Raw genomic sequence first — 26359 nt, 5'->3', positions numbered from 1 at the left:
GAGGCTAAAAAACAAACGGGTACCAGCAGGTAGCGCGTGGAGGCTTCATGGTTTCATTAAGCTAAACGTCGCCGTCACGTTCCCCTAATAACTCCGCCTGCGTCACGGAGCAGATGCAGAGCAAAGGCGTGCGTGACGTGGACGCTAAAAGGAATCCAACTGTATTCCTGCGTGCTGCAAAGTGCTTTGTGAAGACTTCATGTTGCATAACTAATGATTCAGCCCCCGCTTGCGTCACGGCGAGTGAGTCACGGAGGACTGTGATTTTGTGTCTGCAGCAGTGTTGTTGTGGAGCACCTGTGGCGTTTCAAAGGCGGCGTGCGGGAAGAGCCGCTGAAAGGCAAACCGCAGCAGAAAAAGCCCCGGCTTAACGACCGTTTTTGAGCAAGGACGCAGTCGGACACGTCGTTTCACAGGAAAAACCAAACCGCAGCAGAGACGGTCGGCATTAAAGCGCCTGTACCGAACACGGGTTGGAAACACAGGACATGAGCGCCCGCTTTAACCCCGACACAGGCCTTCATTTAGTCAGATTAGGGCTTCCTGGAAAAAGACCAGAACTCCGCCTGTCTGTTGATGCAGGTGCTGCGCAGGAAATAATTCCTCTACTTTAAGAAAATATTCACTGGATAATGATGTTTTTATTGTATAATGGATCGTTTCCCGCCTGGCCTTGGAGCACAGGTGGCAGTTGTGACATGAAAAAAATGAACAACCCACAATTGTGTTGTCCTTTATAATGTTTAGAACTCCCGGTGTCCCCTTGGCTTTAGAGGGACACCCATTCCCAGGCCCTCATTCCCAGAGCAGGTTTGGGCACTCTCCTTGTTTACCTTGATCCTCTGACTCCGCCCCTCTGCCGCAACACTTCCTGCTCACCTTGCTGCGTCGGTAAAGTCCCTTCGGACGAAGAGGCCGGGTAAAATTTCTGGGTTTAGAGGAGCAGCAGCCAATGAGCCGAGCGTGTGACCGACTGGGACAAAGTCCTCTTTACTGGGTGGTTTAACGCTCCCCTGAGCTGCCGTGCACCTCCGCCCTCAGAGGTTTAGAGTTACGCCCTGTGCTGCTTTACCTGTCCAGGTGGACCACAGTATTCAGAGCCGTGTCTCTCAGGAAGTCATGTAAGTACAATTTCTCTGTTTGAAGTGACTTTTTTATTGTTACACAAAAGCCACTTTGGTTCTTGTACTAAGTCATGATTTTTGTGGTTCTGGTTTTTGGTTCTGGTTTTTCTGGTTTTTCTCACGCTTGCTTTCACTTCTGGTTCCTGTCACTGTATTTCAGCGGTATTGAATGCTAATCTTTTCCTTTCATGTTAGCGCTAGCGTGAGCACCTTAGCTGTTACCATTATGATACAAGAGAACCTTCACACAGATTCCCATCTGCCTTTAGCTGCTCTCCCAGACAGGGCTGTTGAGTCTGGCTCAGACCCATCCAGCGGAATTGCTCTGAACTTAGAGGACAGAAAACAAAACACACACACACACACACACACACACACACATGCTGAATGCAGAGGTTAGGAAAAGGCCGGGTATTTCATTTCTCCATGTGATGTGATAGAGTTTAAAAAGAGACGCCCAAAATAATAAATTAGCTTGCTAGCTAACACTGACTTCTTTCTGGTGTCACCAAATTACGCAGATACGACAGTTTGTACTTATTTTATTGTTTTTTGTTGTATGAGGGCTTAAATTAAATGTGTGGCTTCCTGCTGTAGTTGTCAAACTGAAAAGCTTACTGGAATTTTCACAGGCAAGTCAGAACACCACAAGCACGCGGGAATCTTTGTGTAACAAATTCGTACTAACTCACGGGAGCAAACAAACAGCCTTTATACGCATGCTAGCCTGGCGCTTATTGTGATTTAATGTAAAAGGGCCATCTGTAATCAACAGTTAGTTGAGTGATAAAGCTGTAGCCGTTCCAGTGAGAGCTCCCTCTGTTATCCAGTTTCAGCCCGACATGAATCAGACGGCTGTTGTTGCTCTTAACAACAGGAGGCCACAACTGTTACACACCTGCATAACAATAAATGGGCAAAACAATATGTCACAGGGATGGAAAATCCAGTTTACAAGGCTTTACAAACTGGTTATCTGAGGGTTTTCTGAGTGTCTTTCAAGACGCCCTTCACGGGTGTTTTGATGATGAAAACGATCTGCACTTCTCAAAGTTGTTGCCTGGGCAGACGAGGATGCTGGAGGGCACCAGGATCACACACTGTCAACAGGTCGTTTCGTGGATTCGGGTTGTTCGGAAAAGAAGCTGACTCAGCGTCACCATTATTACAGTGTCAAATGAGAGTGTGACAAAGAAAATGAAACCAACCGCCGTATCTGGGTAAACTCCCCAGAAGGAGGCACCGACTATCTTGAACAAACAGCACGTTGGAAATGAAAGACTCTTAAACACTTCAGCAAATCCTCAACGGCCTGTGTATCAATTACAAACACTGATTTCAGCTTATCCTCAAAAGGGAACTAAGTTAAATGCTCTCAAGGCAGCCGATTTGTTTGCATATCGGATTGCAGATTTATTGATAAAGCGGCGTTAAATCATCATGGCTGATACCACATCTGCTAGCGCTAGCAGCTAAAGCTCACACGGGCAAATTCTATTAACCGAAACGCTTTTAAAATCCTAAATACCACCATGTTATCATATTTACACAGTAATGACATAAATATCCTCAGATTTTCTAACATGGGTGTCAGATTTTTTTTCTTTACCGTGATTGAATCAGTATGAGATTGGACTTGTCTGTGAGTAAAGTATTAGGCTGGAGTGCATTAGCCTAAGGTGTGTCTCCTGTGGGAGTGGGTGTGTGGGGGCAGGCGCACGTCTCAGCCTGTCAGTGAACGTAGAAAAGTTACTTTTAACACACGACCTACGTTCTGAAGGATTTTAGTTCTGAAGGATTCAGATTTTATATGCAAATGCGCTACAGTGTTTGCGGTTATGATTTCAGCCCAGTCGGCTCGTTTCGACGTGTTCTAAAAGTTTCCCAGATGATGATATCCCGAATGGATCGGGAGCCCAAGGAAGCCTCAGAACACCTCTGTTCCTCATTATAATTCTGGCTCGCGTTCTTCTTCTCCTCTGCTGCTGCTGCTTCCTTGATAAAGCCGCCGGGCTCCGTCTATCAGACCGCTGCTCAGATGCAGCAGGTACCAGGCTGGGAAACTTTAAGACTGTTCAACTTCCTGTTGTCTTATCTTCCTCCTCCTCAGCCGTGAGCTGAGGCCTTATCACCGCTCGCCCGGCGCCATCTTCCGAGTCTTTGAAAGGAGTGAAGACCGTCTGTTTTAGCAAGTCTGCAGCGACTTGGCAGCGCTGGAGGTGCTGGTGCTTGGTATTTGTCCACATTAGCATACTGGGTTGCACATCAAAGTCCATTGTTGCGTTGCGTAATGTTCTGGGCCCGGGAGCGCCGGACGCCGTCCAGTTAAAACGGGCCCAGACGCATTTAGCAAACAGCCACGAGTATCGTTGCTGCTGCTGTTTGCGTTGCTTAGCGAGCGCGACTGTAGTGTCTCATTAAAAACCCAACGGTTGGTCCCGGAATAAAGCTAACGCCGTGCCAACGAGATTCTTGTTGCCAAGGTGACGTGTGTCTGGCTGAGACCATCTGTTGGTGCCCATGTGCTCGAGGAGCCCGCTGGTCCCGTGCATGACGTGTACGCTGGCAGGCTAACCCTCGCACGGTGCAGACGGCGTAGCCGTGGATCGGGGTGTTATTCTACCGCGACCACGTGCTGCACGCTTATCCTCCACCTGTCCCCTCGCACGCCGCTGAGAGGAGGGAACTTGAACTCGATCTCAGCGGCTGATCTCGCTTCTCTGCGGCAGCCGGAGAAATCAAGGCAGCTGTGAAAAAGACAGTTTGACGGACTGCTGGTGTGTCTGTGCGCGCGCACGTGCGTGTGTGCGTGCGTCTTCAGCTCAGGGTTACTTTCACCTGCCGCCAATCTGCCCTGTTTCCCTGAATCGGTGGTAAAAAGTGATGAAAAGCCTGAACTGTTCAACCCCAACAGTAATTCCGGAAACATCGTTACTCCGATCTTTTTAGCTCCCCCGATCCGAACGATGCCGATACTGTAGGAATAGAGGAAATAGGCTACTAACTTATTCATTAAGTTATTACAATAAGTAAATATTGTGGGCATGTGATAATAAACTGGAATGTCTACGACTAATAATTAGCTTTAAGTTGTTTGTTTTATTATTTACCTGTTTTATTATTTACCTGTTTTATTGGCTCCTTCCGCTGCAGCCGTCCTCACCATGTCCCCCTCCCCACAGGTCTCCTCTGCTATTGAGGTCCTGACTGGATCCTCCTGCCATCAGGGGCTTCCATCCCAATGAGCCTGCAGGAGGAGAATCTGCAGACCCACGTTGCCGAGGCGATGGCTGAAGCCTCCACCCCCCCTCTGTCCCCGGTGGATTTCGGATCACTGCCCCCGTCCCCCGACATGTGCGGCCTGTGCGGCCACAGCCACCAGCTGGAGGAGAACCACGAGTACGAGTACAAAGACGAGGTGGACGACGACCTGGTGTGTCACATCTGCCTGCAGCCCCTGATCCGTCCCCTGGACACGCCCTGTGGACACACCTACTGCCAGGAGTGTCTCACCAACTTCCTGCTGGAGAGCGACTTCTGCCCCGTGTGCCGCGCGCCGCTGATGCTGCAGAGCTGCAGGAAGTCCAGCGTGCTGGTGCACAAGCTGCTGGACAAGCTGCCCGTGGCCTGTCCCTTCACCGTCCACTGCAGCGAGGTGGTGCCCAGAGGGGAGCTGCAAGACCACATCAGAAGCAGGTAGGAAGAGAAACCCCCCGGGGTCAGCGCTGAGCCGCTGGTAAACAGCCACGCTTAAGTTTCCCTCCCTGCTCTGCCGGCCGCCATTAAAGGGAAGAGGCTTTGATCTCCACGCCGCTGCGTCTAGCTGCACCATTAAAGGACGGAGCTTTGGTCTCTCAGCATGGGTGTGTTTTCATTAATGCTCATTAGAACTTGTGCCGATCAGAGACCTCTGGGGTAATTAATGCGTTTCAGCACACCTCACACACACACACACACACGCACACACTCATCTGCACTTCATAGCCGTTTTGGTTACCCAACACCCAGTTCTCCCTTGAATCCCTTCATTACCTTCCATTTTTGGACCCTTTGCTCGCTGCTCCCGGGTGACGGGACGATGATGTGGAGGAAGTCAGGAAACGGAAGGTTTCAAACAGCGGCTCCATCGTTGAGACGCGTCGGCCGTGACCTGTCGCCGCTCAGCCTGTGTGTGACGTTCATCCGGCGGTGCCCTCGGGACCTCATGACGTCTCACTCCAAACGTCGTCAAAGCTAAAAGGTTGTTTTCCTTCCGTGCTCCTCGCCTTCGCTCCGTTTTAGCTGCATTCATTTCCTCCCGACTCCACTTGTGTGTTTTATTGATGACCACCCTCAAGCATTCTTTCTGTTCCTTTTTTTTTATTTTGGGGGGGGGGACTGATTTGCTTTCTGCGGCGCTCTGAGAGCTCACGCAGGAGTTTGTTAAAGACAAAAAGAGTTAGCTGTCAGCTATCGTCAGCCCGGCCTGGGAAGAGAAGCTGGAGGTAATGAAGACGCAGACGACAGGTATCAGGTGCCGCAGACGCTGTTTTCAGGGATTAGATGCTTTATTTTTCTGTAAGCAGCAGGGTTTTTTCTTTCGGTAACATCATTTCGCCTGTATTGAGTTAATGCTAATGAGCTCCGGGCTGATCAGGACACCAGAGGGAAAAGCAAAGCTTTCAGCCTCAAATCTGCAACGACTGTGACTCTTTACACAGCTCGGCTCTCTTTTGTTTGATATTCTGTCACTAACTTCTGGCCTTTTTGAGGAACGTCAATGGAATGGCGTAGTAACTGCGTAGGTCGGGAAACGCATCTGACATCGTCTCTGGTTCAACTTAAATCGCTTTGTTGCGTCAGTTTTCACCAGATTCCTCCGAATTTATGCTGCACACACTTAAAATAAAGCAACATTTTGCTTCTGAGTGGAGATTCATGCCCGCCTGCCCAGAAACCCGCAGACCTGACAGCAGAAAGGGGAAATGGGACATAATGACGATCGCGGGGGCGTGAGCGCGGGATGGCGCTCTGGTGAGAGCGAGGTCGCGCACCGATTCCTGGTGGCTGCTCGCAAACTGCATCCTGTCACAATCGAATTAGGCGTCCATTTCCTGCGCGCCCGCTGTTTACCGTCTACACACCACGAGGCCACTCGCGCCTCCTCACGCGTGTTTGCGCGCATGCATCAACGCGCCAGTTCAGCCTGCAGCCCGCACACTCCCCTAAAACTCCTAAAATATTCAGTCGAACGGGGCGTTTCGGACAAATGAGCGGCTCGGTAATTGGATAAAAGTGGGGGTGATGTTAGAAAACAAGGAAGGCGGCTGTCAAACTGCTGCTTTATTGATTCAAAAAGCAGGAAAAAAGGTGGGAATTTAGTGGAACTGTTGCCGCCTCCATCAGTCTGATGAAGCTGGCTCCTCTGGGCGTCCGTGCACACACGCACGCGCCTCTCCTCTGGGTGCACGCACGGCCTTGACAAGGTTCCGCCAGAGCAGGAATGAGTTCCTGGTGCCTTCGATCGTGCTCTCACATCAAGGCAGGTTCTTTGGTACCGATCAGACCGACCTGCCACGCGGGGAGTGGTTCATTGTCGGAGGAGAGGGGTGACGGAGACATCTTATCCCCCCCCCCCGCTGATATACGTAAGCACAGGCGGTGGGGGGATGACTGCAGAGGACTGCATGTGTGTGTGTGTGCGCGCGTTAGACCATGTGGGTGTGTGTACACGCATGAAGCCAATCAGAGCGGCGGCAGGTGCCTTCCACCCCTGCTGTCGTTATTTGGTCTGGCCCATTCCTTCCCCCCCCCCTCGGTGGTTTCTGCTGCAGTATAAGTCACAGGCTGCGCTGCTCGCTCTGACACACACGCGCGCGCACACACACGCACACACATCGGGGGAGGTAGACATGCACACAAACGAACACAAATCCTCTTACGCCTCGCCAGCGCCCGGAGCAGATTAAGGGGCCGCACATCTCCCATTGCATTCCAAATGTGCCACCTTTCTCTTCTTCCTGCACTTTTTCCTCTTCTTCTGCCACGACAGGACTTCCCCCCTGCACCTGCTCTCCCTGCCGCTTCTTCCTGCTCCTCGTCCTCCTTCTCCTCCCTCCCTGCTCCGCTCCGTCTCATCCTCTGGCGCCGGCCCGCTCGCCTCTGCAGCTGAGATGACCAGGCGACAACCTGCGACGCTCACGCTGACACACGCAGGTAGAGCGAGGAGGGCTGAGGGGAGAAGGTAGGACGCCAGGGAGCCCAGAGCATCTCTGGAGTTGAAGAAAGAGGAGAGGCGAAGAGGGGGGTGGGGGGCGGGGTGGGTGGGGGGGGTGGGCGCGGGTCAGCACTGCCAGGTTTCGGAGGAATTGGAGGCAGGGGAGGAGGGGAGGGGGGGTGACTAGAAGAGGACAGCTCTCCGGTGCAGAGAGAAGAGCAAAAGGAGCAGGAAAGGAAGAAGAGCAGAGAGGATGAAGGCTCTGCTGCTGCTGGTGCTGCCCTGGCTCAGCCCAGCCAACTACACAGACAATCTGGGCAACCTGCACATCCTCTATTCGGAGCTGTGAGTACGACAACCAGAGTCCTCCTGCATCCTCTCGCCACCCCCCCCCCTCACCTCTCCCCCCTCCATCAGCCGTCCACGCGCCCGCTCATGTGCTGCTGTGCTCCTCATCACTTTGCTCAGCCTGTTTACGCCTCGCTGTGTCTGTGTCGTGAAGTTGTGGCGCCACTCTGACCGACGCCGTCGGTGGTCTTCGGTTGGTCGCCGGTTGCCATGGCGCGGGGAGGCACCGGAGCCCGCGGGTCGAGCCGCGCGCTGGTCAGGACGCTTTGGATGTGGAGCACTGCAGCGGGCGCGCTCGCTCGCTCAGTGGGAGTTTGTCAGTGGCCGCTGTATCGATTTGAGCCAAATGTCACCGTGCATTTGTGCAGCACCGCGCTCAGAATATGGACCTCTGGATCAACAGCGTTTGTTGACATTTTTACCTCAGAAGGGTGAAAATTAATACCTGTTTTCTCACACACAGTGTGCACATGTTGTGTACTCATATTGTGTTCCTGACAAGAAAGCATCTGTAGTAATAAGACTGTAATAAGAGGTTAATGAGATGATTCTTGGGCTACTTCAAATTCCCCACCCACCTGTATTGTCACAGTGTAGAGTCTTCTTCTCTGAGCTCCAGTGTGGCTCTTTAATGGGACTTGTTGTCGACTACAGTCAGCTGCTCAGTGTGAAGCTGGAGCTCGCTGATCCCCAGGCTGGCCTTCATCTCCTCTCCTCTCTCTAGCCTGGAGGAAATGTCCCATTATGCTGCATGAATACACGGAACAATAGAGATTCTCGCAAATCCTCTCAATTCATTGTTTGCTCTCCGCACTCGGTGGAGCTTTAGCTGCTGTGGACGGCACAAAACAGGACGGGGCTCCGACGGATGCCAGAGGAGAGAGGAGTGTGATGGGCAGGCGCACGGGAGAGGCAATAATTAGTCTTAGACATGAAAAGATGGCAGAAAGGAAAAGAAGAGGACGTAAGATCACTTCCTGCGTCTGCTCTCTCCGACCATCCAAACAGAGGGGGGGTAGGACTGGAGGAGGGTCATTTCAGATGTATGCAGCTATACGAGGATTACCACATATACATTTGAGAGAGCAGGAGAGGTGGTTCTCAGCTGTTAGTGGCTTCACATACAGTGAATCAGTCAACATGGAATTAGGACTCTTCCATCGTAGAGTTCAGGCTCTTCAAAGATCCAGACCCCACTCACTGATCGCTGGCAAAACGGAATCATTTTAGCCCCGTGGTATTTGTTATAGCAACAGCCCCGTCCAGGAGGAGACTTTGAAACTAATACCTATTACTGACAGTGAAATAATGAGATGCATGATGTAAGCAATGATTTAGAACATTTAGAGATGCCTTGTTGGCATTTGCCACACTTGCTTCGGGGATAAAAATAGATAACCATAATAGAGTATTAATAAAGGTCAAAAACACATAGTTACCGATGTCATTCAACTTGTAGTTACCAGTCTAACCCAACCGACATTTCATATGGATTATAGCTTGATATGATGTCAATGTATGTACATTTGTAAACTTTTAACTTACTTCTACAAGTCCCCCCCCCTTCCTCTGTCAACAGTCAGAGGTATAATAACTGGAAGTGCGTGCGTGTGTTGGTGGGGGGGGTGTAGGTGTTTCGGATGATGATGGCGCGTCAGGGAGAAAAGGCAAGAGGAGACAAGCAGGACGTGGTGTTTTTCCACCTGGTTGGAGAGCAGCAGCACATCATTTGTCTTTATCCATACTGTTGACAGGAGCAGCCTCCATGGTCGCCGTCTTCCCTGATCCCTCTCTGCTCCCCGTGTTCTGCCCTGATTTCTTCCCATTTAGGCGACGCGCCTAACGCGGTGTTGTGAGGTGGTGGTGGGCGTTCAATCAGCCTCACACCTAATCACAGATAACAAGCTCTGCTGGGGCTCCGGGCAGGAGGGTATGGATGGAGCGAACCTTGCAGATGGTGAGAGATCCTTGATAAAGTGCTTAATATGATTACTGCCGTTCAGCTCGGAAGGCTCCAGCCTTGCTTTTGAAACCAAATGCAGTTTTTTGCACACAGAGGAGAACACCTGGGTTGTGGTCACAGCGGGACGCCGGGTGTCCCTTGGCAGTCCCGGTGTAGTGCTGTGGAGCACTAACGATTCATTTAGGTGGGCCTGTGCTGGGATGCACTATGATTAGCTTAGCTTCCATCCTTTCAGCCCTCATCGAGGTGCTGTTTGTTCACACACTCCCAGCAAGGATGCACCCAAACAGGATTAACCGCTTGTCCGTGACACATTCCCTAAATCTGACCATTGTCCACCCTGTTGAAGGCAGACCACCGATCGTATTAATTAGATCTAATTACAGAATTGTTTAGATTAATCCGTGTCCACGATCTCTACTGGTACGACTGTCCTTGTCTCATTGTATCAACAACAAGCAGCTTTGTAGGGAAGTCTAGTGGGACGGTAGCAAAGGGATCAACATAAATCATGCTAACCGCCTCGTCCCTGCACTCCAGAACTACTAGCACAGCTCTGCAAAAGATGAGATTAGGGTAATTATTTATTTGCATTCGTTTTGCAACGTGAAGCACATCTGGCGACAGGAAGCGGGAAAGGGACACAGTCGGATTTTCACAAACAATGACAGACAAATGTCATATTACATAGGTTAAAAGTCACGCGGCGAAAAACATTTGCCGTAAAACCATGCATAATTGAAGGGTGCACACGCGGGCATGTGTAAATTTGCTGTAGCGACAGAGCGAATGAATTATGCATGTCGTCATTTACTCATGAAGGGGGGTAACAGGTCGACCTGTTTACTGGAGTAGACGCAAACAGACGGAGGTGAAGTCATGTTACGGTTAGCTCGATGTCGGTTCACTGAGGCGTTGAAAAAAATCAGAAACTTCAGACACAATTGTTTCCCTCTACAATGGAGCCCCCCTCCCCTTGCATAGCCATATTGCTGAAGACTGTGTGTGTTGTGGCAACAGTCTGTTAACCTCAAATGTCTGGCTGGTGTTTAGGGTGTTAGCGTCAGGAGATTGCATAAATTGGAAGAAAGGAGCGAAATGACGGCAGCGAGGAGAGCAGCGTGGAGTTAATCCTCACGTGAATGGTGCCCCACTGAGTGCCGGGGCTCTGGGCTGGGCTGATCAGTGCTGGCTAGGATTCAAACAGTCATGCGATGGCACGTGGAGGTTGACAAAACAGGACAGCACCAAGAGTAGGCGTGGCATAGAGGGAGAAATATAGGCTAAAGAGAGCGATGTGGGACAGAAGCCTGGTGGGGATTAGCTGTGATGATGTATGACAGGGACTTACAGGCAGACCTGTCCAAACAAGAGAAATATTATTACAACTGGAACAACATTTCCTCTTCCTTGGTACGCACTAAAGGTTGGCACGACCATTCGGTTGAAACCAGACACGGCCGCAATAGAGGCTGCATAATCATCTTTGTGATCCCATCAGGAGGTCATGACATTGATTATCATACATATCGATTGGCTCGGGGGGGCACGCGGCTCGAGAGCTCGACCCGAATAGGATGACAGCGTTGGCGGGCGAAGCCTGCACGTACGTAAACACGCAAACGCTTTGAACCTGACCGGCTGCGGCAAAATAGAAACTGTGCACAGGAAGATTAGCCGTGCACTTTCCCTCGATGCATTCAGGAGCGACAAAAAGCCAGACGCATCTTTCCAGATAAGTTTGACCAACACTTTCCTGGCCGGCGCCGACTGTCCCTTTGCTCCCCGCGCACTCCTCACAGCAGGCCGCTCCAATCAACGCACCAAAGCTCCCTCCGATCAACACCTTTCCTCGGATCATTAAGTGGATTACACTGACTTATGTCTCCTTCCTCCTCCTTCTGTGCCCGGCTGTGACCCTGTCTATACCTGTGTCATCAGAGGCAGTTGGTGACCGCCAGCCTTATTCTTAGTACGCTGATATCGCTTCTTGGCGGAGCTGTTTGTGTGATTCAAAGATTGGGTTTTCCTGGGGCTCTGTTTATTGGTTCTTATGTAAAACAAGCTTCAGCCATCATCAATTAATGGACGGTTTACTCCAGAGGTTTCCGTGCCTGCTCCAGTTGAGGGGATAACTTTGAGATGTTTGATTGTACGAAAAAAAACAACCTTTTTCTTTTGTGAGGCATTCATTTGAGAACAGGACAAAGTGTTTTGCTCTTTTTTGTTGCTCTACAGTAAAGACAAGGATGTTGTGTATGTTCTTCACGATTGTGTAGTTTCTAATGCTCATTAACATCCTGGGTTGTTCTCGGAATTCACGCATTGAACAAGAAAAGCCTTGCATGCATTACACCTTGTGCTGCTTATGTTCCACTTTTCCTTCACACATAACTACCTGTAGTTTACCTCCAGGCACGAGACGCAAATAGATATTTATCCCCAGAGTCGTTGTTGCTGCTGCAGCAAGGTGTTCAAGCGGACTCAAGAATCCTGCTGCGTTCGGAATAATAACACAAAAAGGTGGACTCGGTGAACTGGTGGGTTACATTCGGGTGAGCTGCTGTATTTCAGGTTGATAACGATCAACGACTTTCATTAGGACATGCCAGTCAGGTCCCGGTTTCCGAATTCGACTCCCTGACCCGGAATCTCCACCTCACTGGAGGTAATTTGCATGCAGAGTTAGGCCCAATGCGTCTGTCCGCGTCAGCTGGGGAGCGGAGAGAGTATTTGGGTTAGGAAGGATAATCCACTCACCCATAAAGAGGATTGGGGAATCTCGCAGGCTTTGATGAGTCCTGAGCTGGTGTTTATTTCACATCACAAGAAGAGGGCTGTTTGTGTCATGGCCAGGGCACGTCAGTATGACCATCGGGTCAGCGAAAGCACCGAAACAAGGCAGGAGGATTGGGATGAGGGAGGCAAGGAGGGATGATTGCTGAGGATGTCTCGGTGTCCTTATCTCTGGGCCGATCCTGGGGTTTAAAGAGATGATGTGATAACTGAAGCCGGGATGACTGAGACGGATGCTGCAGCACTGATGAGTGTCCGTAAGACTCAGCAGTCGGTCCGTGTAAATGAGGGTAGAGTCCCAATTAAAGGCTTCTCTCTGTTCAGTTTTTTTTACCTCACTTATGTTAAAAAAATACAAAAAAATGTAGGAACGGTACGTACAGTAGACGGTTGAGACGCACACCGACCTCTCCCGCCTACAGTCGCTTACTTTGGCTCTGAAAACTCCGAGACCACCCTGGCGGCGGCTACAAGGGGTCTCTGTCACGCTTTGCTGCCTTTAACCTCAGCCCAGGCCACGGCCTACACACGAGGACATAAGACTCTAAGCAGCTGAGCTAGGGCTGAGTTTTAAGGCGTCTCTTATACCCTGCAGGACGGGGATTTGAATTAGCAGGAGAAAAAGCCTTTAATGAAGCCGGGGCTGTCACAACAATGGCTGCCGCTGCCGCTGTCTCGTGGTGGCATCTCCCATCTCTGGATCTCCTGAGACTCTGGGATTTGTTGTTTTTCAGGAGTAAATATCAAAGTAAATTACAATGAACCATGTTCTACGCTCCCCAAGGAAATCGTGTCTGTACTGGCCATTCATAAGTACTGTCAGAGAAGTTCTTTAAGCATTTTTGGGTGGGCTGTTTGATTATGTTATGTAACTTGTCTTCTATGCTGTTTTTGCCACTGACTGACTCTGGCTGTAAACATTCCCCAAACCAGGCTGACATTGGAATGTCGTCTGAGGCCTCAATTCTATACATTTTCCTTTAGCAGCTTTTTCTTTAGCATATAGACATGCCACGGAGATTTATTTTCCCTCACAATGTTAGCAAGTGCAAAACTCATATATAATACAAATAAATCAGCAGCGGTGCCTCTGTGGGCTCATGCCTGCATATTTCTTACTTCCAGTTATAGAGCAGCGTTGCCATTTTTCTAACAAGTGACAGAAAGACTCTGCCCCTTGACTACAGCGCTGCCCTCTCTTCTTCTATTGATTGAAATATTGCCCCATTCAACCACTTCACTCAGTTAAGTGCTACATTGAAGCATAGACATGCTTGATAGCGTTCAATTTCCTAACTGAATGAGCAAGAATAACTCACGCTGGAAGTGCCCACAGGTGCACAAATATGGACGCACGTGTCCCGACACCTGCCTCCGACCGCACATAACAGAGGAGATCAATAGGCACTTTGGCCTCGTGCGACGCCGCATCACGCTGTGAATCTCTGAGGCATGAAGCCAGTTCAGGTTCAAACGTTTTTCTCTGTGAAGCACTGAGTGCACGACGCGCTCTGAGACACTGACGTGATGACTTTTACTGATCCAGACATGAAGGGGATCCCTGCTCATTAATAACCAGTGCTGGCTGCACCCTGGTGAGCATCAGAGCATCTGCGGATTATTGATGGCAGAATAACACCACATCCATAATATAATGACATTTCATTCACATAATCATGCCAGAATGGTTTTTCGCAGCACAGAGAAGTGCGCTTTCTTGCATACATGGGTGTGTGTGTGTGTGTGTGAGAGAGCTATGATATGAGAGACTGTGGTGTTGGTGCTTGGTGCTCTTATTTTGTTAGCATTTGAGCCTTTGCTCACTCAGACACCTCATCACCTGGATTTGTCTTGATTCTCAGTATTAAGATTGTGAGATTAATGGTTGTATTTCTGGCTCAATGTGCCTTCATGGTTAATATCCTGTGCTGCAACATTTGTGGAGCCCTGCAGATGTGCTGTTTAAGGTCAGATAAGCAGTCTTTGTCTGAAGGTTTGCCAGAGTGGCAGACAGAGGTCGGTGTGAAGGCCCAAGGCTAAAGAAGATGCTAAAATTTGCTCAGATTAGCCTCGAAAATGTGCCCTTTTTGGATAAATGTCAACATGAATTTGGTGGCTTTGACTCCGCCATAGAGATGAACTCTGGAAAGCAGCCCCCAGGCACCCATTGTCATCATTTCACTAACATGTCCGATATTAACTCTACATGTTGAGAATGACCTTCTGGATCCTCCCTGCAGATGTAAAGGGGCCTCCCACTATGGGCTCTCGGCAGACAGAAAGCGGCGCTCGCAGGAGGGCGAGTGCACCGACAGCACGTCGGAGCTCACCATCGCCACGCTGCCCAATGACAGCCCCAACTCTGCCACCGTGGCTCTCCTGTCCGACGATCCCGGGCTGGTCAACCCCGCCTTCGACCCCAGCATGGAGGACCACAACAGCCAGTCGGGCAGCACCACCAGCCTGGCCGCTCGCAGCAGCAGCAAGAAGAGTGAGTGTGAGTGTGCAGATGGATGTTTGTGTGTGCTGACGTCCTACGTGTTGGGACGGACTGAATCTGCAAAGCACTTATTTATTCTTAAGTACAACCTTTCGTTCCCTGATGGTCTTTGATAGAAATCCGTTTGACTACTTAGCGCCACTGCAGTGTTTTCACACTAATCCATACAATTAGAATGAGAAAAACAAAGGTTGCGTCTACGGGAGGGAGAGCAAGAGTATTCCCAGTCTCAAGTCTTCCTCTCACCCTTCCCCCTGCGTGAGCGCATGCAGGCGGCGAGGACAACGGATGACGCTGCAGCAGCACTTTAGGGCCGGCCGGGCGTCCTCCACCACCGCAAAGGCCACTACTGCTGAACAAGCTGTCAGCTCCAGAAGCGGCTCGCGCTTTTAAAGAATAATGCGGCTGTCAGGAGGCTTCACTTCTCCCAGAGACCACATGGGAGGGGGAGGGAGTGCGGGGGTATAAAGGCTAGATGCCCTTTGCTTGGCGGTCTCTACGGCCCCCTCCGACCTGTGTTTTTTTTTTTTAAAGAAAAGTAAAGCGGAGAGTGGACTCTGAGACAGTCCCTCCTGGATGTGGTCGCTAAAGTCCAGCATTACATCACAACTCCAGTTACGCAACCGCACTATACTCAGAGGGTGGTTATTAATTAAAGAGCTGCTGGTTTAGAGATGCTTCTCTATTCAAAAAAAAAGGGACGGTTAGAAAGCAAAAGTTTAACCAGCACAGCTCAGCAGAAAAAGAGGAGCTGAAATCAACAGTTGTGCCTCAGTGCTGCTTCAACCACGTCTGGTGAGTCTGGCCAAAACGACCAGTTCAGATGGAACCTCCACAATCTACAAGTAACTGAATATTCATCCCTTATGATTATGAAGCCACTTCTTTATCTGTGGATATTTTCCTGTTGCTTTGCCAAAGGGCCTCAGCTTTATGAGGTGTGAATCTGCACCACACACGCACAGGTGCGTCACAGTGCCGGAGAAAATAATATCAGGCAACACAGAAGCCTCAGGGAACGTGGGGAGTATTTGGTTTCTCCTCTGTTCTCTGAATAAAACAAAGTACAATAGGGCTGACATCCTTAATTCAATATCATAAAGAATGGGACCCCCTTCAGCAGCACGCTATAAATCATTTACAGGCTTCTACATATGTAATATGCTGGTGTCCAACAGCGGAATGGGACATTACCACAACAAACATGTCCAAATGCCTCGGGCTGCGTCTGTGTTCACACCAAAAGAATGCGGGAAGAGGAATCTGAAGGAATGACGAGCAGGTTAACGTCCTTGTTTGGACCACCCCAGATATATTAGGACAATAGTGAGTTATCCAGTTCTGGTACAAACTGGACCATCTGGTTGATCCAGACATTCACTGGGAGAAGAGAAGCCATTTGATTGGCTTGGAGGAGCCACACTGAGGCAAGTCCAGGCATGTTCAGCATGAGCTAATCTATAAAGTGCCTCTTCTCTTTCCTGTCTTCTCCACAGTCAGAAACTTTGACCGTTCTTCAGTGAGGAGCCGCTCCTTCAAGAGGCTGAACCGAGCCTTCAGCGTCCTGCGGAGGACCAAGAGCGGCAACGCAGTCAGTAATGAAACATCTGAGGAGAGGGACAACACCAGGAATTCCAGCGTGCCGCCAGAAGGTACTGATCACAGCCCCTCTTGCTGCTCTGGCCGCGTGATTTTAGTGCCGCATGTGCAATTTTAGAATTCCCGGGCGACGGTTCCAGAAGGAGATCACAGAGTGCACCGACGTGCGTACTTGTGGTGTACTTTCAGGGTGACACAGCTGGGAGCCCGCGGTGTAACAGCAGCATATGTTTCTTTAATAATTCAGCTGCGTTCATTGCATAAGACTGCTGGTGCATCACTAGAGAAGCATCAGGAGGGCGAACGGTGGCCCGAGGCACTTTAGACGAGGGGAGGTCACGGGAGACGAGGCTGCTGACACCGTCCATCATGTCCTCCCCTCCTCCTCGGCTCCTCGGCCCTCCGCCCCTCCCTCCGATATCGCTGGGTCGCCAGATTTGCACCAGTTTGATGGAGTGTCTGAGAGAAAGCGACATCCCCAGAACGGCTGCTCCTCCGCGTGTTGTGTAGTCAAAATGCGCCGTAGAGATGTTTAAAGTAATATCTGCAAAGAAGGGAATAGAGTCCCACCTAAGAGACCATAATCTTAGAGTAGAACTGCGGCGAGATGGGGAAAAGAGAATGACGCGGCATTGCGTAAGAAGGACGGATGACGAATGATCAGAGACTAGATTATTCTCTAAGGCCATCACAAAGAAGGCTGAGAGAAGAGATTAAATATTCATAGCCTGCCTCTGGATAGACGGAGACAGACAGAGAGGGTGGAAGGGAATAGTAGAAGCATGCAGAGCAGTAGAGAGACTGCAGGGATACAAAGAAACAAATAAAGGCAAAGGAATTCCCCCATGGATGGAGGGATAGACAATCAAAAGAAGGAGGGGGGGACAAGGTGTGTGTGTTAATGTGGTCCCCTTCCTGGAAGCAATCGGCTGCGATAATGACCAAATATTGACTTTGGAATGGAGAAAGTGCAGCGTGAGTGGAACAAATGGCTGAGGCCAACGACACTGAGGGAGACAGCTCACTTAGGGACACAGAGAGAATGAGACATTTTTCGCATATTTAGTCAAGGCTGTTGGCCAGAAGACGCACAACATCTCCACCCTTCTGAGTCCTGCGATGATGAATCCTGTTCAATGCAAATCCCCACTCGCACAGATGAATGATGCAAAGAAGACAAATCGGTGTTTCTCCGCATTCCTGATGCTGGCGCATAAACAATTTTAGACCACGCGAAAATAAAACTCTAAGATTGAAATGAATGAGACTGTGAGAGCCAAATGCCTCAAAAAAAAAAAAAAATCCCATTTCCTGTGCACTGCTTGAGATACGCGGGCCTTTCAGTTCAGCGTATTTGCATCTCCGCCCATGGAATAACTTTGTGGAAATTTGAAATGAAGGATTTTCCCAAGCATACTTGCTGCAGATGCATGTGAGTAATGATGCAAACATCAAGCGGGACCATCAGCCAAGTCAATTTTCCCTCTTGGCTTGTACAAGTTTGTTTTAGTAACCTGGGGGAGTAGAGACATCTGGTTCCACCGCTGAGGCTCTGCGCTCTCTCCCTCTTTCTCCTTCAATCTGTCTCTTTCTTCATTTCCTCTTCTGATTTATTTTTTTGCCTGGTTTGCTGAACAGTGAAGTTTCTGAGCTCTCTTTCTGGGCATCTTCCTCTTTAGTGCTGGCTCTTCCTCAGCTGCATCACCTGATCCCCGATGGTGAACTGACCAGTATTAAGATCACACGGGTAGAATCCTCGGAACCGCTGGCCATCAGCATTGTCGGAGGCAATGAGACCCCCTTGGTTCGCATCCTCATCCAGGACATCTACAGGGAAGGCGTCATCGCGCGAGATGGACGCCTGCTCCCGGGGGACATGATCCTGAAGGTGTGGCGCCGTTTTTGCAAATGGAGGCGGCCGTCAAACGGCTTTTAAAAGCGCATCCCCGCTGTTCTCTCAGGTAAACGGCATCGACATCAGCAACGTGCCGCACTGCTTCGCCGTGGCGACGCTCAAACAGCCCTGCCAGCTCCTCCGGCTGACCGTGCTCAGAGAGCAGCGCCATCGCTACCGCTCGCACTCCCACAGCCACTCGTACGGCCACGGCCAGGACGTCGCCGGGGGCCACCCGTCCCACGGCGTGCACCACCACCCACTGAGGGACGACAGCATCCACGTGGTGCTGAATAAAAGCACCCCGGACGAGCAGCTGGGCATTAAGCTGGTGAGGCGTCAAGAGGAGCACGGGGTGTACATCTCTCACCTGCTGGAGGGGGGCATGGCGGCGCGTGACGGACAGCTGTGTGTGGGCGACCGCGTGCTGGCCATCAACGGGCACGACCTACGCTACGGAGCCCCGGAACACGCCGCCCTGCTCATCCAGGTCAGTCGGGGAGCCTTTCGTCAGACACTGATCCCATTAAGGCCGTGTTTGTTGTAGATTTGGGGTTATTTTCTGTTGAAATGAGTCCTGTTTGAGGGGGGAGAGCGTAAACAACCGTGGTCTGGTCTCACTCCCGGTCCCCGCAGTATTAAAGATAATTGTGGTGATTCGGACTAATTGTGCTGTGTTGTTGTGTCTACAGTTAATAATATTTAATTGTGGTGGTTCCCTGATGGAGCAGGCCATGCGGTCGCCTGTGGTTCCTGCTCGATGGCTGCCAACGGCGGTGTGCTTGTGGCTAATTGCGGCGGGTTTGCTACTGACTGCACGAGGTCTGTGGGTCCAGAGTTCCTGTCTGAGCAGCCGGCTGGCTGCTCCGGGTCTCTGTGGGCCCAACATGGCCTCTCAAAGCAGGCACTTGATGTCATTAAGAACTGGCAGGGAAGAAATGAAATTAGCCCAATTAAAGCAATAATGGGAAGGAGCGGCTAATTCAGGAGTCAGAGACCAGGGCGAGTCTCAGAGGGGGGACAGAGGGAAGCTGCCAGGGAGTCCTGGGCTTTATTTAAATACATCTGAATATTTGAGCAGGTGGGGGCGAAGCAAGAGGAGGTATGGCGTTCAGGAGCAGGGAGGTTAGGGGCTTCAGGTGAAACACAGCTGAATTTTCACAAAACCGATGTGAATTAGGAAGCTGTTGAGGCAGATAAATGACAGGAGCGTGAAGGGAAACAACCAAAAAGAGGAGAGGACGGGATTAATGAGGCAGCTGGTGTTTGTTCTATTAAGCAGAGATTCAGATGAAAAGCTGCGCTAACGATGCTCAGGCGAAAAGCTGCCACATGACTGCACCACGAGAACTTTTCTGACGTGTTTACATCTATTGTTTTGCACATCAACTCCTTTTCTGCAAGAAAAAAACCCTCATTGAGCACAAAATGTCATCTGAGAGGATTTTTTCCTTTCTTGTCAGTGTTTTCATCGCTCTTCAGATGTTCGCAGTAACAAACCTGCCTTCTGAGGCCGATTTCCCCTCAAATGTTTGTCCAAGTCTAAGGAAAAAACCACCCTGATTATGATGGGGTGCACACTAAGTATCATCTTACTATCCTTATTCAGCAGGACCAGCGACGCGTGAACACATGATTACTTTTATGTGACTTTCTTCCAGCTCTATGTTTCATAGAAGTCCTGCACAAAAATAATGTTTGATTGGATTTTTCTTAATTATAGAGTGTATAGTATCTGTCTCATTCTTATAGAGTGTAAAAAAGGGGGGTTTAAAATGAAAACTCTTTAATATAAATTCATGAAAAAATAAAACCACGTGGGAGGAGGAAATAATGATGTAAAAGCCCGAGTCTCAAAGCGCCTTCATCATCATCATCATGAGTGTTTATTTTCCTCTCCTATCCTCTGGCCACACATTTGTAGCGGTGGCGCTCACGCTTGCTGAGTGGCTATTAGGATTTTTCTCTGTAATTAATTTAAAAAACAGTTCTCTTAACAGTACAAACAGCTTTGCTGACAGCTGGGAGAAGGCAGAAGCGCCTGACATCGACTGACTCGTTATTGGAGCGGAGTTAACGCGCAAAGCAGCGTGGAGCTTGTTGTGTCTCAGGTGATGGAAAATGTAATCCTGAGCATCGTGGAGACCAAATTGCGACCGTGATCAAAACAGCAGTGGATTAGCTAAGCTTAGCAGTAAAGCTCAGAGAGGAAGCAGCTCGGTCGCTCAGGTGTGACCTGGCGTGTTTGTGCTTCGTCAACAGGCCAGCGAAGAATGCGTCCACTTCATAGTGTCCCGTCAGATCTGCCTACCTTCCCCAGACATCTTACAGGAAGCCCCGTGGGGCATGGACGGACCCCCGCCATATTCCCCGGTGGACCTGGAACAAACACTGCTGGTGAGCAACACACACGCACGCGCTTACACAACAGTATCGATGTTCAGAGGAGCTCCGTTCCTCCGTTTCCTTTCAGGTGCAAATGATCCGCGGAGGTATTGTTCTCCTATCAAAGACGAGCCTGTCATTTCCAGCTCGCTGCGTCCACCTCCACCATCAGCCAGCCATTTTCCCTGTCTCGCAGAAAACACAAGCGTTAGACAGTCGCAGATTATTGCTATTATTTTGTCTTTTGCGCATGGTTGGAATAAGAAGAAGCAAACGCTTCAGCTGAGGTCCGTGGACGGAGGAGAAACAGGGAAGCAGCAAAGTCGCTGACTGTAATCGAACATTGGATAACATGGTAATTACACGTCAGCAGTGCCAGCCAGCAAACAGCCCGGAGAGCAACAGTTAGGCCTTTGGATGTCCTACTAAACGCTTAAATGAGATAATGTGGATGATTGAGAACACCGGTAGTTACCGCGATGACTGCATCAGCAGTGTTATTCTGCTAGCAGCTGCACGGATGGGAGCGCTTCTGGAGGGACTGTTTGGCCTTATTTATGCCAGTGGTGGAGATGATTGTTTAATTGTGCATTAGCTGGATGCAGGACGCGGCGTACGACCTCCCCGGCTGTGAGGAGACAAGGCCGCGGCCGTTACAGATGCTTTCACGCCGGTTTTCCTGTGGCGGTGAGCTAGCGCCGCGCTCTGAAGTCGGCCACGTGACCGCAGGTCATCTCCTCCCGTGAGCGCCGCAGAAAAGTGTGAAAGCTCCGTTCTGTCATTTTCACCGTTGAGCACGTGCGTGACGCACCACTGCCATCCTCCTCGCTCCCTCCCACAGACGGGCAAACACACGTGGCTCAAATTACACCTGCCACTGCTTCTCCCCTCACGCGGCTTTGTTTGCCAAAAAGCAGAACACGTCTCGTAATAAATCCGTTTTTCCATATCGGAGACCAAAAGTTGACGCTTCTATCTTATAACCATCGTACACACAGGTCAGACCACCATCAGATCATTCTGTCTTCACGCGCCATCACTCCACATCTGAAATAAAGCAGAAATTACAGCTATTTAATGCAGACCATTACCATTCTGTGCCCATGAGGTCATTTGTTCATTAGCGCTCCTGTCTGTCGCTGGTCCCACAGCTCGGTATAGGAGGCATTCATACGTGTCCTACTGTTAGGCGCTACTCAACGTCCCCTGGAAAATATTGCATATTATCATGCAAATGTAGAGCTCAGCATGTCATTTGTAGAAGGTGCCCTTGGTGTAACGACCCATGTTGATACAAAGTTTGGAATCGAAAAACAGGTTTGTTTGCGTTTGAGGTTGGTTTTTTCATAACTTCCCCCTCAGCTGTAAGTTCTCTCTGTGCTCTGTCTCCCACGAAGGACTCTTGCCAGAAGCCCGCGTGCTACGAGAAGACAGTGACTCTGTCTAAAGAGCCGTACGACTCTCTGGGAATGACGGTGGCCGGGGGCATGTCCAGCCGAGGGTGGGACCTTCCCGTTTATGTCACAAACGTGGATCCTGACGGCGTGGTCGGAAAGGAGGGCTCCATCCGTAAAGGTAATGGTCTGCTCGTGGACCCCTTTCCTTACCCACCGGAAGTCATGATCTTACAATTGCAAGGTTATTGCTCCTGCCTTGTATACTGTACGAGGAATATCGTGTCTTGCTAGCATAATTAGTCATTTTGATGATGAAGTTTTGGTTCGGGAGGTCTATGGCGGCGGGATATTTGCTGGCTGATGAAAACGTTGCACGCGGAATGACCGATGAACATTTAAAGAGTCGTTTTTCATTATGAAGCTCATTCATCCGGCGGGAAAACGCGGCGCTGCTGACGCGGTTCAGCGCTCGGCAAATTGTCTCGGGCTCACTCCAACAAAAACGCTATCAGATATTAGTGTAGCTCATTAGCATAAACTGGCTAAGGACTTGTTGTGTTGCACGGGGGAATTAATGGAGTCTGTAATTATTTCGTTATATGAAGCCAGTCAGCTCTGAAAATGGAGCAAAAACACGTAGCCGCGAGCAGACGGATGCAACAGTGAGCACGAGTGAAACGGAGTCAGCTGTGATCGACTGGCTGGCGCTGGCTGAAAGATCGCACATCTCATCTTTTATGGTTTCAGACTCAACATTAAGCGTCTTTATAGGCTTGAAGTCAATGAATGTGGTGTTTTACTCCATCCTGCTTGTCTGAAAACAGAAAATGGAGGCCTATTAAAAACACATACCATTGTTTCAATGAAAAATGAGTTAACCGGGGTCAGTTTTGCTCAATGCTGAGCAAAAACCAATTTGCTCTGTTTTCTTTTCATTTTTGTCAGTGCTTTTCTTTTCAACCTCCTCAAAAAGGAAAGGACAAGGAAAACTGGTTTCCAAGCTTCCTGTGCTGATGCTGTTGAACAATACCTAATCTGATTGTTTCCCCCGTGTGCACACACTCATATTTAATACAGCCGCTCGGCTTGTGCTCTCACGAAGCTTGTTTGTGTAGCGTAATAGATCCACAGCTGTTGCGTAGGGAGGCAGATAATGAGCGCCCGTCCTCTGCATTCTCAAGAACCTGGGTTTTTTTTGGCAACACCAGAGTCGTGATGTCCACTAACCTCCTCCCTACAGGCGACATCCTGTTAAACGTGAACGGGATGGAACTGACGGGGGTGACGCGGAGCGAGGCCGTGGCCAACCTGAAGAACACCTCCTCCCCCGTGGTGCTCAAGGTCCTGGAGATGTGTCGTCCGGAGGAGGGCCTCCAGGAGTGCACGCTGCCGCCCTGCCTCACGGCCTCGCCCACAGACAGCACCAAGAGCCCGCTGCCAAACGACGACTACTCCCCGCTGTGGGTGTCGTGGCTGCAGCTCCCCAGGTGAGCTCCACACAGCTGGCGCCACCTGGGAGGGGGGTTCATCGTGCGTTCAAACTCATCTTCCATCTTAGACACTCACTACACCTTTTATCAGTCGGACCTTCAAGATTAACAGGAAGCTTCCCTGAGGTTTGGAACACATGAATTTATCGGCCCTGCAGAGTAAAAGGGTGTTGTTCTCCAAACAATAAACTGATTACGGGTCAAAGAACCGAATTAAGATTATTACCTCCACTGATGAGAAGTATTTCAGTATCATTTTTAATCAGCGGCGTGCAATTATTGAACAACAACTGAGAGGGGAAATTCATTATTCACTGTGTTGAGCTAATTGCTCGTTAAATGAGAACCTGCTCAGGCCTTTTCTCTGCGTCTCTTCTCTGTGGTTTTAGAATACGTTGAGTAAAGTCAACTTTATACCAAGAGGCGGTCCAGTGATTAGTGTGGGCTAATTGTCTTGCTCGGCTCCTGCAGGCACCTCTACTGCTGCAAAGACATCGTCCTGCGGCGGAGCACCTCGGGCAGCCTGGGCTTCAGCATCGTGGGAGGTCGGGAGGAGGTCAACTGCAATCAGTCCTTTTTTATCCGCTCCATCGTCGAGGGGACGCCTGCGTACAATGATGGCAGGATAAGGTATTTAGCCCTTCTTGGTCGTCTTTTTCCCTTTTTTTCAGGGTCTTCGGGGGTTTGCAATCACACCCCGGGGTCACAAAGGTCACGGTGTTGGGATGAGTTCTCGGTTCTGAGCCGACCTCCACTTTGTGCTTCGTAGGTGTGGAGACATCTTGCTGGAGGTGAACGGGAAAAGCACGTGGGGGATGACCCACACGGCGCTGGTGCGGTTCCTAAAGGAGCTGCGGGGCAGAATCACACTGACCATCGTCTCCTGGCCCGGCAGCCTGCTGTAGCAGCGCTCCGAGCAGACCATCGAATGTCCGAGGGCAGAGCTTTAGAACTTCCTGAGCTTGCTGCATGACGGGAACTTTGAATCATGCTGTAGCCGTATGAACACTTTGGACAAGGACAGACTTGGCGGCGTCGCCATGCGTGGTTTGACTCAGCCCTCCCGGTTGCGCTGAACCGAGAGGAACCGGGACCGAGCTGCTTGGAGCTGCGACACGAGGCCGCCTTTCTCTGGAACCTCTCCCAGCGCGTGAGGTGTGTGTTAGAAGAGGAGAACCAACACGTTGCCAATTCCAGTAGTTATACTGTATGTTAGGGTATGAGATAAGATAAGACTCACATTTCTTTACTGTAAATGTTGGGTGTCAAAGTAAAAGTACTGATCCGAGCACTTGTAATACATTTCTTTTGTTTGTTTGTGGTATGGCCTTTAAATATTGGCTAGATTTTGGTTGTACTGACAGTGCTTGTCTTGTCTCAGAACACGTTGCCAAGTAGTCGTCTGTATTCAAGTTCTTGTTTTCGTTTCCAACGTTTTGGCTAAAAAGAATCCACTGGCAATAAAAAACAAATTAAAAAAAAATAAAACCCAATACAAGGATCAGTGTGTGCATAAGCTGTAAAATGATGTGTAAAAAAAAAAAAAAAAGGTGACATTGTGGAGGCCTTACTCGTTTTCTTATTTTGAAGAGAAAAAAAACTGACTTGGTTTCTGTGTCTGGAGAATCTGGGGCCCATCTGTTGTGGTTCTGTCTGTCAAACTTCAGCCTGTGTAGTTTATCTGATGGTGCATTTTGTTAAATGATCAATAAAGTCGTTTAAAAAAGACGACTCTGTCCTGGTCAGAAGAGAAGATCTGACCTGCTGTGTTTCTGTGCCTCTTCACCTCCGCCCTTCCCTCCGCTGCTCCTCCCTTCAGGACAGAGACAACAATCACATTATGAATCTTTCTTGCTTGACTTTTGCTCATTATATACAACAAACCACTTCCCCGGGGTCTTGCTGCATACCTGGGCTTCTGTCCTGTTCTTCTCCTGAAACAAATATCACACACAGACATCGACGATTGTTTTCCTACTCGTCGCGGTTGTAAATTTACGCTTGTGGCTCTCAAGGAGAAACTTTTCCTCTCTTCTTCTGGGCCTTCCTCTGTGTTCCAGTCCTTGAGCAACAGCTTCTTTAGCCGTTAGGAATTGGAATTACTGTACTTTCTACTTACCTGAACCATTTGATTTCTGTGTTCTAATAAGCTCTTTTCTTTGATGAAATATAGGTACGTTCACATGGAAGATTTATCAGTGTTGTCAGAACTGAGAGGGAGCAGAACAAAAGACCCCTGCCTTCTGTTTGTAATTATTATCTCTGAGCCTCCTGCTGTTCTGTTCAGCTGCACTGATGCAGCAAATGGTGGCTGCCACACTTCCAGCAATCTCCAGGATGAAAGGATCTTTATCCAGTGCATGCGTCCGCCTCGTATGCGTGGTGCATATTTGTGTGTGGTGTCAGTTCCAGCATAGTTTCCTACTTTTATTTTGCTATCATTGGGCCATCACAGAGAATCAAAGCTCTCATACGACGTCTCGTCTCACCCTCACCTACAGTTATAAGTTCATGTCGGGAGCTGAACAGCGCAATCAGAGCACCTGAAATCAGTTTCCTCCTCTGAATGAGCCGCCTGAGGTGGTTAAGATTGCGTTCGAATTCCTCTGGGCATTCACTGCCTAAATGAGATCCCACGGCAAGATGCACACCTGTCTGGAGGGATTC

The 26359-nt window shown here is 49.8% G+C and overlaps 1 protein-coding gene across 4 annotated transcripts; it reads left to right on the top strand.

The window, feature by feature from the left end:
- The first annotated feature begins 859 nt into the window (after window positions 1–859).
- lnx1 (ligand of numb-protein X 1) lies at window positions 860–25420 on the top strand. 4 transcript variants are annotated; one of them, XM_057038598.1, is made up of 11 exons: window positions 860–1121; window positions 4307–4820; window positions 14668–14918; window positions 16424–16579; window positions 18206–18414; window positions 18488–18910; window positions 20683–20817; window positions 22203–22380; window positions 23443–23689; window positions 24164–24322; window positions 24462–25420. In XM_057038598.1, the coding sequence occupies exons 2-11, from the start codon at window positions 4366–4368 to the stop codon at window positions 24595–24597; spliced, it is 2349 nt and encodes a 782-aa protein (XP_056894578.1). In that variant the 5' UTR covers window positions 860–1121; window positions 4307–4365; the 3' UTR covers window positions 24598–25420. The 4 variants fall into 4 exon arrangements, with proteins under 4 accessions (XP_056894578.1, XP_056894577.1, XP_056894580.1 ...); XM_057038597.1 differs by having other exon boundaries at window positions 14668–14924; XM_057038600.1 differs by lacking the exons at window positions 860–1121; window positions 4307–4820 and adding an exon at window positions 7448–7665.
- The last annotated feature ends 939 nt before the right edge of the window (window positions 25421–26359 follow it).

This window comes from Takifugu flavidus, chromosome 7, assembly GCF_003711565.1.
Source record: "Takifugu flavidus isolate HTHZ2018 chromosome 7, ASM371156v2, whole genome shotgun sequence".
Taxonomy (NCBI): Eukaryota; Metazoa; Chordata; class Actinopteri; order Tetraodontiformes; family Tetraodontidae; genus Takifugu; species Takifugu flavidus.
The sequence above is the reverse complement of the archived record's forward strand: the minus strand, read 5'-3'. Positions and strand labels throughout refer to the sequence as shown.